Below are 15,466 nucleotides of genomic sequence, written 5' to 3' on the forward strand. Positions count from 1 at the left end.
CTCTGTGGTGGCCAGCCACTGATGTGTGGAGGAACAGGAAAACAGGAGCTTACTCCCACCCCAGAATTAATGATGAAGAAACCAATGAGAAGAGCAGCTCTAGGAGAGGACATATTCCTCCACTCTTGGGTGGTTTCCACAGAGAGGTTTGAGGCAGGGGTGCAGTCAAGAAGAACTCAAGGGTAAGCAGAGTTCACTTAGTATTTTAAGGAATGCAAAGTTTGCACTTTTCAGGAAACAGCAAAATAAGAGCACATGACCTTGCTATTTATTGCAACACCTCTGAGTTAGCAAAAGGTGCCTTTGTTACCCCCACAAAACAGCCTTTATCATTTTTCTTCCTCTGAAGTGCCAGATCTGCCAACACTGAAAAAACTCCAAAATCTGTATGCTGGTTCAAGCACTACAGTGTATCCTGCAGAGCAGGAAGGACTCACAGACCTGAGTGAGTACTCCGTTGGATCTTTCTGCGTTTTGGCTATGGGGTTAAGCTTGCAGTAAGAAGTAAGTGTTACTTAATACAGAAAAAGGGATGTTAATGCACAGAAAGACACTGCAGGTTGTTCAACAAACCATATGCAGTGGCTGAACTCACAGTGACCATCACCCCAACAGGCCACCTCAGACCCAGCTCTCAGGTGACTCACTACACAATTCCTCTGGCTTGGTCGTTTCACCCTTTCAAAGCCATGCTCAGACTAGGTGGGTAAAAAATGGTACACGGACTAGGTGAAAAACTGCAGAGTTGTCCTTGTGCATGAGGAAGAAGATGCCAGAATTAATGTGTCCTTCAGAGGCACACCAGCACCAAGGAGCACTAAGTGTCCAGGCAAGCCCCTGCCTTGGACAAGACTTTTAGAGCATGGTCACTTTCCTGGGTGCAAACTCCTCCTTAGATACAACATGAGCCAGCTTCTGTCCCTCTAAGAACCACAAAAAGTGACTGCACTGAAAACTATTCAAAACAGGCTGTTCCCATGGAAATCTCTCATCTTATTTCCATAGAGATACACTAATATTACACTAAGTCCTAAGCAGAAAGCCTACCTACTATCTGGAGCTAAAAAAAAAAGCCATACTTTGTAGCTGAAAACTGCTACCAGCCTGTGTCACTTGTGTGCCATGCACAGCAATGCACAACACACACCAGCAACCATTTACCCTTTATTATTGACTTCTGACCCCAAGGGCAATTTCCATTTCTTATCCACTTCCTCTGCTTTAGAGGCAGCACAGATTGAGGGCAGCAGGGCTAGGGCTGCCTTCCTTTCTCTGCCATTTACTTCTGTGCAAGAGCAAAGCCTTGGGGCTGTGGGCACCAGGGCAGCTGCTAAACCCCTGTCCTGCAGCAGGAACCACGCTTCTTCACTAGGGACTGAAACATCCGTGCATCTTGCATGGAGAATGATGTTAACCCTTAAACCAGTTAATTGAACCTTTAACAGGAGCCATCCTTCACATTGTGAAAGTAGCCAAGACAATGCAGAGGAGAATCAGCGGGCTTTACATTTGGCAGTGTCTCTGACAGGAACAACAGGGAAAGTCTTCAGAGGGCAAAGAAGTTCCCAGCTATTACCCAGAAGGTGGAGGTGGTGGAAGAATGGCCACGGGCTTTTCAGAGCCAGTCTAGCTGTTCTGCAACTCCTGAAGTGAAACCTTAAAGGTGCAAACCATCCTACATTTTCTTCTATCCTCAGACACAAGAGAACAAGTCAGAGAACTCTCCTCCGTGGAGGAAGTTATTACCTCGTTCCTAGTTTTCCCAGCAGGAGAAAACAATCTAGGATTACTGGTGGAGGTTATTTGAACAGAGGTGAGTTGCTCCCTTAAGCCATCTTCCTGGTACTGCATTGCGTTAAAAATACACAGAGAACATTGAAATCAGTAATTTCTGTGTCCTTTGAAAGGAGACAGTCACTTAATGAGGATGCTGTGGTGCACAGACATAGCTCCATGCTGACTCTGCCAGGGAAATTACAGGGCAGTAGATTCCTATGCAGCAGGGAATGACTGAAGGAAAGCACCTCCTCACAGGTGGCCCGGAGCACATCTTGCTGGTTACCCACAGAGTTGTTCACTGTCTTCAGGTAAGCAAGTGGGAGCTTTCTTGAGATTCTGCTTTAATTTTATACACAATGTAAAAGTGGAAGTGGGTAGCAAGGCTGACAGCTTTTTACATACAGCCAGTCCTTCTGAGAGGTGATGTTTAGCACGTAACACAACTCAGTGAAGCGGAGGAACTGCGCTGGAAGTAAATGAGAGTGTCACAATTGAACTCCTGCAGAGACAATTTAATGTCATTTTGGTGACAGTGTATCAAGAACACACGGGAATTCATTCTTGTGTCAGCATAACTTTTATTTATTGCTGTCAATATGCACAGTAAAGGAAGACCTGATGTGGCTACCTCCTGCATACAATACTTCTGAAGAGTCTGATATTGTGGCTGTGATGATAATAGAACAAAAATGCTGTATTTGCAGGCCACAGGGTGATTCTCCTAACTGCCTGAATTACAGATACATTCCCTAGCTATCCTTTATTCCATCCATTCCAGCATCACATAATATAGACCTTGTAACTGGAAAATAGCTAGAGATTGTTTGGGAACAGCAAAAAGGGAAAAACCATTTCTGTATTGCTTTATCACAGCCCTTCAGCCTTGTAGGAGCAAGAACTCATTTGCAACTTTCTAGTGTATAAACACAAGTAGATAAACCACAGAAGGATCAGGTATGCTAAGGAAGGATGGAAATAATCTTCTCCTAGCTTATCGCCTGTTATCACAAAAACATCACCCTCCACAACTGGATCCCCTGATTGGATGAAACCTCCCAATGTCTGGCAGAAGGTTATTAGTCAGTAACTGATTGAAATGGGAAGTACCGTCTGTGCTTTCAAAGCTTTTCCTCTGGTCACACCGGAGTGATTCCATCCAGGAGCATCACACCGTCACAGGATGCTCCTCCACCCAGCACCAATCCCTTGTGCTGGCTGGTAAGCCAGGGCTTGCTTCCCAGCCTCATCCTAGACTTCTCCCTAGGAACAACACTAAAGTGGTAGGGAATTATGTAGGTGACCAGAAGCCAAAGGCTGTGAGTGGACACTGTCACAATCCAAATGGGACAGTAGCAAGCAACTACCCGTGTGTCACTGGACATGCACAATACCCAGGAGTCCTGATGCCATGAAAGGTACAGTAAATCTGCACTTTAAGACCCTCTAACTGTACTTCTGCTGCTAACTTTATTCACCTTTGTATTGTCTATTTCTTTATTTCCCAATTAATACACAGGAGAAAACAGGGCGTTACTCTGAGTGTGCTTATCCTGTGCTCTGTAAGCACCAGGCAGTGCATGGGTAATTGTTAGCCAGCTGCTCACTTAAATAGGTGGGAGAGGCTGCAAGGGGTTCCACAACAAAGTGACTCCTCTCCTGTACCACACAAGATGACCACATGCAGGGCAAATTCTCCCATTTGATAAGCACGTGGTGAGCAATTGGGAGGGCTCAGAGGCTGGTGAAAAGCTCTCCTCTAACAGGCTGTTCACAGCACTGCTCCCAATCCAGCTTTGACTTGACAGAGGTCCCAGTTTGACCAAGACAGCCTGGATTGCAATTAAGAGGACTGGTAGAGAGCAGTACAAAGCCTCAGTGACAGGCTATTCACTGCAGCACATACAGAGATGACTTCCTCCACTTCCACAGCCCTGACAGCTTGCTGCTGACGTTGTTTAATTCTATAAGTGGTCGCGGGTTTTGTTGCTGGACAGTCCTCACCCTCCTGCCCTCTAACTTGTTTTACAGAGGTGTTGAGGAAGGCATCAGAATTGAGTCACAGGCTTCTTCACGCTGATGAATAAATAGCCAGCAGATAACACCTTCCCTAGGACATATTCCCCTGTTCTGACACAGCTAGATGTGCAAAAAATGTGCAAAGGTGGCCCCAGAATGTTCTGTCAACACAACACAACCCCCCCTCCAGCTTTCATCTATGCCACTGTGTTACCTATAAGCTCTTCTCTGTACATGATCCTCCTTGGACCCAAATCCACAGCATCCTCCTGTTGTCTTCACCTTGTGTTGCTGCTGTTGGCTTGAAATGATGTAGCATCAAGACAAAAAGTTTGCCCTTGTGTTTGATACTTTAACCTGTGCTTGGGAGGCTGGGACTGGTGCAGTCTTCAGGAAATGTGCCCCTCCAAAGTGCTGAAGGACTGAGGGTGTGCAGCGAGCCATCTCCTAGAGAGGATCAGGCAGAGCAGGGTGAGCTCTGTTCAGCTGAGGAGATTACACTAGCTGGAACATAGGCTGCTAAAGGCTTCCTCAGAAGCACTTGGTGTTTGGCAGACAGACTAGACAGGCAAGGAAAGAAGAGGCACTTCCTAAACTACGGTCTCTGGTTCACTCTAACACTGACTGTGGCATCTTGGCAAAATGTGGCTTAATGTAAGCAGCTGAAGCAAACGGGTCTGGAGTGATCAGCAGAGAAGGTCTGCCAAGTACAGGGAGCACTCAAACTAAAGCAAAGCCAATAACTGAAGGGATTGCCTACACACAGCTCTCCTCCACCTTCCCCACCAAATGCCAAACCTCCCTTCTGAGCCTAGTGCCCAAGGCTGTAACTTTTGTGGAGCTGAATGGCAAGTTGATCTCAGAAGCCCCCTCCCAAGAAGAGTCACTTTTTGTCCCCTGAAGCAGAATCCTTTTGCGACCTCATGATTTGATAGATAGTTTTCCTAAAGCGCTGGTCTCGGCTCAGTCTTTTGGCTGCTTCTTTCAGCTCCTCAATGTTTTCAGCTTCTGCATGCGAGAAGATGAAGGACTGGGACTGTTTCACTGAAACAAGAACAGCACAGAAAGGTCAGCACTCTCCATCAGGGACGCATACTGAAGATAAAGCCTCACTAGAGTTCACGAGCCATGTGACCAACATGACTGAGCCTAACTCAGTCTGTGATTAGGCATTCTGATGAAGTCATATTTAAGTATGTTTTTTTTAACGGCCCAGGACCATCACAGAAGTTTAGCTTTCAACATATATAAAGAAATGGGCAACAATTACACAGGCTCAGTGCCTGCTCTCTGAGAAAGGAAGCTCCAAGTAGTGCTGTAGCTCCATTCTGCTACTAAGGAACATGAAATACAAACAACATTTGCAGGCTTTACTGCTCTGTCAGCCCCATCTGCACATACCTGCTCCTGCAGGATATAAAGCAGAAGGCTGCCCAATACCTACTGTCGTTCCATGAAGCGCTGGTTCTCCGGCAGCGGAAGCGGCAGCTCTTTATGCGGCGAGTGGCAGCCTTGTGGATGTACACGGAGTTCTTCATGATCACAGGCATCTTGGCCTCCAGCTCAGCGTTGCGGATGCACTCTTCAAAGAACTCTGGGGAGAGAACACCACCGTGAGAGTGATGGGACAGACACTCCATGCAATGAACCAGTCACAAGGGACTGCACTCGTTGATGGGCTGAGCCAGGTAATGACGACCTTCATGAACAACAAGCTCCAGAATATCATCAGAATGAACATTTTCTAAGTGACAAAAACCTCCAGTTCCCAACAAATGTATCCTCAAATTTTAGAAGGAACTTCAGCCATCTATTCCACATCAGTAATTCCCACAAGTGCTCATGATTCAACTGCCAAAATGTGATGAACTTTTCGACTCTGAAGCCTTGCTCATCATACTTTCTTTGAAGGACTTCTAAAACCAGTCAAGCCTAACTTGGAAGGGAAGGTGTTGGCAACACCAGCACAGGCACACATGTCCAGGCCATACATCGTAAGGGATTTCTTAATAGCATAGCAAATACTAGCACATAGTTATGTATGTTACAGGCTCCAAGAAAAGCCCCATGTTCAAACTCTGACGTTATTCTGCCCTGATCTGCCACACAAACTGCTTTTCCTGGGCCATTTCCCTTCTTGTGGTCTGACCAGCATCTATTCTGCCATTCCAGTCTTGCTGTTCTCCTGCCTGTTGCTGGTCCCTTGCTCATCATGTGCTAATGTGCCCAAACTCTTCTATAAAGGGCAGAGCAGAGCTGCAGGAACCACTTGGAAGGACTGAGGCAATCTGTACTGGGACTAATGTTAAGGGAAACATTGCTGGTCCCTTATTTTCTCTAGTACTCTGCTCATCAGTACATTTTTACTCTTTTGAAGAAAACATCCCCCAAAATCCAAGGCTGGAAATAGCAGAAGACATTCAGTACCAGTTACTCACTTATGCCCTGTGAAAATCTACTTGAATGCTGAGCTCAGCATATCCACTTAACTCTGTTTTCTTACCATGGCTCTGAGCCAGTGGGATGAAGTTCAGAATGATGCCTGTTTTTCTCAGTTTAGAAATCCTATGTAGAAACTACCAAATAATACTTGTTTTATTTAAATATATATAAATTATAAGTATGTGAATAGATATAAAACCATTTATACATGTATTTATCCCTATTTACCTAAGAGTACTCAGAATACCACAGGACTTTTTGACTTCTCTGTATTGGCCCAGTACATCCAGCCTTCACTGAAAATGAAGCCTTAACTGTACAGACACAGCATCTTCATAACCACTCTCCCTGTACTCTCCCTGTATTCCCTGTAGTATTTTGAGCATGGAAAACAAGCCAGACTTCACTCAACTGAAGCTGCTAATGTCAGTTCCTAAGCCTGACTCAAGCCAAATGCCAGGCTAATGTCCCCCAAGAGAACCCAAAAAGACTCAACCCAAACAAACAAACAAAAAAAGGCAAAGAAACAGGGATAACCTGTGAGGAACATGACTCTTACACCTGACCCATGGACTGCAGTGCTGGGCTGATGCTGTGATTCAGCTCTGACTAAAGATCCAAACTTCACCTTCTGGTTCACCTATCAGCACATTGCTACAGCAACCATGGGCCTCAAACTGGTAATATTTTTGTAATCAAGGCTGAGAAAATAAAGCCTTAAGGGGAATCAGAGGACTCCTTATAACTCAGACCTAGTCAGTAGTCAGTTTCCCTGAAGCTGTTTGCCTCACCTTCCCTGTTTGACATTTTGGGAAGTATTTGCTCATCTCTAGGTTTGTCTTCCACCCAACAGAGAAGGCTGGAATAATTTCAACCTCCTTTGAGGGCAAAACACCAATTACCTGCATAGCACATTATGGCTCCTCAAAGGGGAGGTGTGGTGGAGGCACAGGAAGTTGGGAGACCACACTGTGTGCAACTTTGCTAATTTGGAATCTTCTTTTAGTGTCTGGGAAAATGGGTAGAAGTATTTCCTCTCTTGAATTTGCTCATCAGTAGAGAGGACGGATGACTAACTTACTTCTCAAATTACTGACATCTGCTTTCATCTTCTTCTCTTTCTCCTTGTTGCAATCCAGAGAATTTAGGCCTTGCTCCAAGCTCTGCAATGCTTCCTCAGCTTCTCTCAGTCTCTTCTCCAGATCCATGCGTACCTTCACCTCAGCCTGAGGAAGAAAATAAGAACTGAAAACCAGCTTGTTTCTCAGTAATCATCCTGGTAACTCACAAGGTCTGTGAGGGACTTGCCATGGATGAAAATGAAAGGACAACAGTGATGGAAATCCTAGAAATATTGCAAGGCAACATAAAAGTTGTTCCTCATGTCTTCAGACAGCATCTGAAGTCCAGACTATTTTAGTAATTCTCCTTTACTCTGACTTCATTTTTCACAGTTTTCCTCCCATTATATAAACCATATGGAATCAGAGATGGTATTTTAACACATGAATTTGTGCTAATGCAAGTACTTGCAGCTGAGCAGGAACAGAAGGACACCATTCCAGCTGAGACAGACTTGAGATAAAGGCAGTCAATTCCCACAAATGGGTGTACAGTGCTTAGTTTCAGAAACAAAATACAAGAGAAGTTAGAAATACAGTACTAGTTTAGCAAAGGAGAAAGACTACACAGCTTAGGTCAACTTAGCTTTACTTTGGCCAAGTAGAAGGTTACAGGATAAGAAAATATTGGAGGTGCAGGAAAAAGAATCACGCAGGAGGTTTTTTTGGACAAAATATTTGTATAAGGAGGTTGAGTGTCAAACAGCCAATTATTAACATAACCTTTACATTATTTCGATTTAAATAAAATATCATACTTTGTCCAGTTACCTTTGCATAGATTAATGTATTGTCTGTTACGAAGGAGGGCTGGTCCCTCAGCTGAATTCCTCCGCTTTTGAACCCAAGTTCCTGCAGAGGTTACTGAAGATCAAAAAGTCTTAAGGTTGGTTTTCTGAGCACAAGTGAGAAGGGAAGATGTCTGCTCAGTTCTGCAATGTCCACATTAGCACTTCTTTGAAATCATCTTTATTCTTTATTGTGTCTACTTTCCTCTTTTACTTTTTTTTTATTCCCTCCATCTATAGATTATGCTTTCACAGTAGCAAATAAAAGACTTGTACTGAATGGATTAATCAGGCTTCAGAATACAAAAATAAATAGTAGTGCTACATAGATATAAGATGGCAATTTCATGTGCTACCATGATATCATAGTGCTTTGGGTAGAAAGGGACCTTAAAGATCATCTCATTCCAACCCCTCGGCCATGGGCAGGGATAATTTTCACTAGACCAGGTTGCTCAGAGCTCCATCCAACCCAGTCCTGAACACTTCCAGGGACAGAATACCCACAACTTCTCTGAGCAACTTGTTTCAATGCCTCACCACCCTCACAGTAAAGAATTTCTTTCTAATACCTAATCTAAACCTCTCCTCTTTCAGTTTGAAGCCAATCTCACCTGCCTTATCACTACATGCCCTTGTAAAAATTCCCTCTCCAGCTCTCGTCGACACCTTTAGGCACTGGAAGTGCTAGAAGGTTTCCTTCTCAGAGCCTTCTCTTCTCTAGGCCAAACAGCCCTGAGTCTCTCAGCCTGTCTTCACAGGAGAGGTGCTCCAGCCCTCCAAGCACCTTGGTGGTCCTCCTCTGGGCTCACTCCAACAGGTCGATGTCCCTCCAGAGCTGGATGCAGCACTGCAGGTGGGGTCTCACCAGAGCAGAGCAGAGGGGCAGAATCCCCTCCCTCACCCTGCTGCCCACGCTGCTCTGGATGCAACCCAAGATACGGTTGGCAATATGAAGCACAGCTAATGAGGCTTTGTGACCACAATGTGAAAACTAAATAAAACCAAGAGTTTGGCTTGATAGGGAATGAAGTGAAAGGGAAAATGGGAGTGCTCTGGGCCCAGGGACATCAATATGCAACATATGCTGGGGATACCTTGAGGTCTCTCTCTGCCTGCTGTTTCTCTGCAGTCAGCTCCGAGAGTGAGTTCTGCAGCGCTTGCGACTGGGAAGAGTAAAACTCCCGCTCCTCCTCCAGTGCTCGGGACCGCTCCTCATTCTCCTTCATCCTGGTGCATGGCACAGCAAAGAAAGATGACCATTCCCACCCCAACACAGCTCACAGGAAGGAAAGGAGATCAGTATCGTGGTGGGGCATGTTTAACTACCTTACTGCCCAGAGCAGAGAGATGCTAACAGCAGTGCTGTGTGCTCCACTCCAACAACACAGACATTGCTGGAGAAAGCCAGGTGCACAGTTCTTGAATGGAACATTCTCAGCTCCCAGATGAGGCCCAGGAGCACCAAACACTCCTTATGGACAGGCCACGAACACCTTCACATGCCCAGGTCCTGGTTTCAAAGGAGCAGGCCCAACTGGGAGCAAGTTCAGCTGCCCTGCCTCACTCTGTCTCCTTTGAAGCATTTGTAACCTGAACTCCTGCCACAGGAACCAGACAAGCTTCCGAACTTGTCTGGTGCTGGCAACCAAAAAGCAAGTCAGCAGACAGTCACGTCATTTGGCACCACTAAGCCTGAGCAGAAGTGCCCTCTTTCCCCACTTCACCTTTTCTCTGCCAGGAGTTTCTCCTGCAGAAGTTGCTGCATCTTCTCTTCAATCTGTCGCAGGCTGCAGTGCAGTCCCCAGATGGGACTTTGCTCCTTGCTGGGGCTGGTTGGAGGTGGGACCTGGCTCTCATTTTCTTCCAGCATCTCCAGCATTTGTTGTTTTTCCAGGGAGAGCTCCTTGAAGAAGGACAGAGATTGTGAGTATCAGCCAAGTCTAACATTTCTGCTCCTGTTCCTGCCTGGTTCTTCCTTACTGAGTCCCTCCGTCCTTACATCCACATGCCTCACTCAGGTTAAACACAGGAATAATAAAATTTGGGTTTCATTTCATACCTGCTTCATGGGGAGCAAGCCTCCACCATAGCCTTCGCTACGAAGGGGTGAACCAGCAGGCTCCTTTGATGTGTTATGCTAGTAAGGACACAGCTCAGGGACTGGAACCTTGTGCTTCCCTGCTGCATCACAGATGCAGCTTCCCTGCCTTCCCTGCTCGGCTTGCTCCTTAGTGGGAACTGGAGGCACCCCCTCTGTGGTACTTCTAACTGCAGGCAATAGGACACAGCATGCTGTTTGCCTGTGAAGTGTTCAGTGTGCAGCTAGGGCAGGAATGGTACTTCCATAGCTTTCCAGTTCTTTTCTTCATACCCATAACTGCAGGCAATGAGAAGAGCCCAAAGGAACAGATTTTTGGACAAACTTGCAGGATCTGACACAAACATTAAGGATGACCTTGCAGCTTCAGAATGCCAACTGTGTGGAAATTTCACAAATATACATTTAGAAAAGACACTTTCCACAAATCCACCAGTAAGGAAAGATTTTAATACCTCAAGACACTGTTTCCTAGATTTCCATGTAGTACATTATTTCCTCGGGAATCATGCTCCCTTCTGTGAACAAAGAATGCCCCTCTGCTGCTTCAAATTCTACCAGACAGTCAGGAGGTCCAGTAGGCTCTTGTCTAGCCTGCTGTCCAGAGCCAGTCTGTCAGCACAGCAGGATATGGGCAGCTGTGGCTGTCTACAGTCTGAAAACAGTCCACGATGAAGATTCCTCAGCCTCTCCTACTGCCTGCCTGCCCATCTGGTGAAAATTCTCTCCCTAGTGTTCCACCTAAGCTTCCCAAACTGCAACTTATTATGGTTATTGTCCTACCACCATATCACTTGGTACTGCTGAGAAAATTTTGATTCAGCTGTGCTCTGTGTCATTTCTCATCCTTTTCTGCAGGGGATTTTGGTGTTCATATCAGCTACCAAATGAGCCTGTTCATCTGTACAGCACTTCAACTCTGGCATTAGCAGATGTTGGATTCATTCCATGGGATAGCATTGCTTTCAGACCAAAATGCTGTCACTCAGAGGGGAGGAGTGGTCACTCACCTCTAGGGTGTTCTGTAAGGACTGTGTCAGGCTTCGCAACTCTTTCTTTTCTTCCTCCACTCCTTTAAGGGAGCGGGCTGTGAGCTCCAGCTCCCTAAAGAAGCAAAAAGGGTGACAGCTATTGCAGGGGAACAATCGCCCCACAGACCGTGCCCAGACCGCGCCCAGGCCATGCAGGCTGTGGGTCTCTGGTGCAGGACCTGCAACCATCAGTTGGTACAGCCAGTCCTGGAGAGCCAGGAGTTTGCCTGGAAGCATCACATCCTGCCTTGGACACACTACAGGTGTCCAGGAACTTCATTGTGCCTCCTGATCATCAAACCCACCCCAACAGTTACTGTGCTTCTCCAGCAAGGGCAGAGCCATGGTTGCAACTGAAAGAGCTCAGACAGGGCAGCCACATCTAAGCAGAGCCTATGAGAACAAAAATGGTTTGCAAAATCACACTGGCTTTTCTGAGATGTTATTTAGGGAGAAAAAAGGGGGAAAAAACCGAGGACCATAGCAAAAAATGCCTTTTCAACACTCAGGGCAAAGCACTTGGATCCTTCTCTTTCTAAATACATTTGCTGCTCATATTTTTCATAGTTAACGTTTAAAATGACAAAACTAGTCTTGGTGAGGCAATATCATACACCCATTGTGATTCAGCTGATGGTGGAAATTCAGATCCAGGTGTCTGGACCGCACATGGCTGCTCAGTCAATTGAGCTAATTGCCTCTCTGAAATCCTATCTTGCACCTGTCCATTGCCATGCTACCCCAACTAATCTGGGTGTTGCTTGTGTCCCAGCCCTTTGAAATTAAATTGCTGGAGGCCTGAGTGCAAAATGAATCTAAGCTGTATTCTATTGGTCACACAAGCAATAGCAAATGCAGGTAAAGAGCCCACAACCATTCCTGTTTAGGTCAATGTACCATCTCCTTCCTACATGCACAAAATAGGTGGATTTTACAGACTGTTTTGCTTCACCACCACAGCAGCACTTTTGCCCGGTGTGTTTGTTTGTGTCCTTTTCCTGCCCTGCTGCTGTACCGTCTGATCTCCTCCTGCTCCAGCCGCAGCTCCCGAACCACCTCTTCAAAACGCTGCTTCTCTGCTTCCAGGATCTGGTTCAGACGCTCAAGTTCCTGCTCCAAAAGAGAAGACAGGAATGTGCTCAGCCAACACAGTTAGGAGAGGCTGTTAACAATGCCTGGGACTTTTAACATGGCATTTAACCCAAGCTCTGTAGAGCTACAGGGTGTCTGATTTCACCACACTTTTGTCTGGGGCGATTAGAAGGATTTGAGGTTGGCTGAGGATTTTCAGACATCCAGAAGTCCCAGCCAGGTTACCAAGCACCTGGAAGTCCCAGACATGCTCCCAGCACAGGTCAGCTCAGCCACATATAGATGGAAGGTCCAAAACTCCCTGCGAATGCTGGACTCACTTGTATGTACCATTTTCAGGCACCCACATGTGCAGGTATAGAAAAGCCAAACAGCCCCAGAATGCGGCAGCCCCAGAACTGCTGTGCCTGAAGTGTGGTACATTTGCCAGCTCAGCCTTTCTTCCCACTCCCCACTGGGGCAGGAAAACAAACCATTCAGTTAAAGCTTTGCACAGTTTAATCAGCCCATCACTATCTTTGTGCTGATAAAACCATGCTGAGAGAGCACCAAATACCACAAGCTGTCCTTCACGCAGTGAAACAGTCTCCTCCCCTAGTCTAGAGAAAGCAGTTCTACTGAGACCTACTGCAGATGGAGAAAGACAGGACCAAAATTCAGCAAGGGTCCCTCTCCTGTCAGGTCCCCTTGCAGCCAGAGCTGCTGTGCAGAACTCCTGCAACAGGCCCATGCCAGTCACAAAACAGTGCTGGCACTGGATAAATTCATGGTAAGACCCTTGCTCCATAGTGCAGGTACATGGTTCAAGCTGCTTTCCCAACATACTACTCTGAAGCCTTCAGGCTCCCAAGAGGGTGAAACCACAGTTCAGTGAGCTCTACATTCAGTCCTTCACAACATCAAACTCCTTCAAATGAGCCCAGTGCCATCTGCTCTTCGTGGGCAATGGAGTTACTGTGCATGCCTTTGGAAGGGCAGAGATTTGTTCCAGGATCTTCAGACAAGCTCATTTCCCTCCCTGTGGCTGTGCAGCAGGCTACCCCACCAGAGGGAGATGTCTCTCTGCAAAGGCAGAAGTTGCTTAGCCCTAAGCAAGTGTCCAAGCCACTTTTGGATTTTAGCTCTCCAGAAATGTATGCAAGAAAAAATAGGCCTAAGAAGCCTAGGTCAGCATTGCCATCTTTTCCTAAGGAGAAGCAACAGTCATTTTGGATTAGCTGGAGAAGAGCACGAGGCACTTTGCGAGGTTGTAACATGGTGGTCTATATCCATGCAGACTTGCCTACAGCATAACGGGATGATCCACTTGCACAGCTGTCTTGCTGTGACTTTATCATGGTGCTCTAAGAATCAGTAGAGATTTGGTGTAAACATGAGGATGTGCTACTTTTATTATATTAAGGAATTATAAGCTAGGAATAGTTTGAAAAACAATTATAAACTTGATAAAGCAACCTGGCCTAGCAGAAGATGTCTCTCCCTGCCCATGGCAGGGGGGTTGGAACGAGATGATCTTTAAAGTCCCTTCCAACCCAAACCATTCTATTCTAAGGTAAATTAAGGTATAATAGTCACATCTAGGGGAGTGCTCTCTTGATTTTTCCCTAGTGCAACATTTCTTATTCTTCCCATCTCTGTTGTGTCCAAAGAACAAACCACACTGGTTTTTTGTGCTCCTTGTTTCTCACAACAGTATCCCTATGCTAGAACAGTATCTGTTTACTTGCTTTCTAACTGTGGAGATGGGTCTTAATTGCCACCATCTGCTTGAATCTGTCAAGTAACAATTGTGTTATTCAATCCAGTGAGTATGAATTTCATTTGATTGATCTTCCTCCCTGGTCCCCCTGGAGACATAATCACAAACCCACTGCATGGAAAGTAACAGGGAAAGGGAGCAGGGATACACCTCCACAACCCATCTCATGACACAGATCTTATTCCTCTCTTCATCCACAGGGCCCAGAGGTTGGCTTGACACTCCTCTCTTCATCCACAGGGCCCAGAGGTTGGCTGGAGACTCTTGTGCCTCCACAAGCCTCTCTCCCTGAACTTGCCTTCAAACCAACAACTCCCAACCTCTCAGCCCTGCCACACGGCAGTTGAAGGAAATTGGATTGTGATGAACTCACCTCTTTTTGCTCCCTCTGCAGACATAGCTCTTCTGTTTCTTCCATTAGTTTATCTGCAAACACACAAAAGAAGTCCAAGCACAGAGAAAAACATTTTATATCCTCGGGATATTTACAAACAAGAAATGCTGACTTTTTGAAGATTGAAAATGCAGCATTCCCTATTCCTTTGTATGTATCTGTCTGGGAGGTTCCAAAGACTGAGATGGCACTAATGGGACGTTCTGTAACTTCCCTCCTGCCAAATAACTTAATAAACTAAACAACCATATTGCTTTGTACTCCTTCTAAGGTTTCCTCTCAATGTTCTTAAAGAACATTAGTGAACCAACCTTCACCATCCTCTAGCTGAGTCAGGAAAATATTCTTATCTCTGCTTCACAGATAAGGAACAAGGCATAGAAAGGTCAAGTGAGTGCAGAGGGTCACACAACATGTAGCAGCAGTCAGTTTTCCTGCAGCTCCGTGTCCCATCCTCACCTGCCTAGCACATCATCCCCTCCTTAACCCTCTGGGCAGCACTGCCAACTCCCTATTGTCACCTTGGGGTGTCCCAGCCAAGCCCAGAAATCAATCCCTAACTTAGCCACAAAACTGCTGCTGTACGGAGCAGTTCCCCTCAGCATCAGTTGCTCTGGTGCACTGAAGACACACACGCCCAGCAGAGGCTGTGCTCTGGCCCTCACCCTGCAGCCTGATGCACCTGTGCTGTGCTAGGCTCCAAGCTCAGAGGCTCTGCCTTGGGCAGCTTCCAGCCACGCTTACAGGAACCCAGACAGAAACGCTCCTCATGGCCAAGCCTCGGGTTTAGCTCTCAGCTCTGCCACCTGGCTGCCACAGGAGCAGGGGCAGATTCACCACAGCACTTTTATCTTCCTCATGTCAGGCAAGTGGGATGCTACTGGTTTCCCTGAGAACCTGACAAAGTTACTGCTGCTGGCAGGGGTACTACTGCTAGCAGGAA

At 46.3% G+C, this 15,466-nt stretch overlaps 1 protein-coding gene across 4 annotated transcripts in view; it reads right to left on the reverse strand.

Annotated features, from left to right (window-relative positions):
• Window positions 1-2,337: 2,337 nt before the first annotated feature.
• The window catches only part of PLEKHD1 (pleckstrin homology and coiled-coil domain containing D1), a 39,634-nt gene continuing 26,505 nt past the window's right edge, over window positions 2,338-15,466 (reverse strand). For 3 of the 4 annotated variants that reach the window (XM_017741749.1, XM_017741747.1, XM_008639520.2), the window contains 8 exons: window positions 14,503-14,555; window positions 12,294-12,388; window positions 11,258-11,351; window positions 9,874-10,052; window positions 9,244-9,376; window positions 7,319-7,463; window positions 5,240-5,389; window positions 2,338-4,839 (listed from right to left, as the gene is read on the reverse strand). In XM_017741749.1, the coding sequence (XP_017597238.1) occupies window positions 4,679-4,839; window positions 5,240-5,389; window positions 7,319-7,463; window positions 9,244-9,376; window positions 9,874-10,052; window positions 11,258-11,351; window positions 12,294-12,388; window positions 14,503-14,555 (1,010 nt within the window). In that variant the 3' untranslated portion in view covers window positions 2,338-4,678. Of the gene's footprint in view, window positions 4,840-5,235; window positions 5,390-7,318; window positions 7,464-9,243; window positions 9,377-9,873; window positions 10,053-11,257; window positions 11,352-12,293; window positions 12,389-14,502; window positions 14,556-15,466 lie in introns of all 4 variants that reach the window. The other variant, XM_017741748.1, reaches the window with a different exon arrangement.

Source organism: Corvus brachyrhynchos, unplaced genomic scaffold (assembly GCF_000691975.1).
Source record: "Corvus brachyrhynchos isolate BGI_N302 unplaced genomic scaffold, ASM69197v1 scaffold115, whole genome shotgun sequence".
Classification (NCBI taxonomy): Eukaryota; Metazoa; Chordata; class Aves; order Passeriformes; family Corvidae; genus Corvus; species Corvus brachyrhynchos.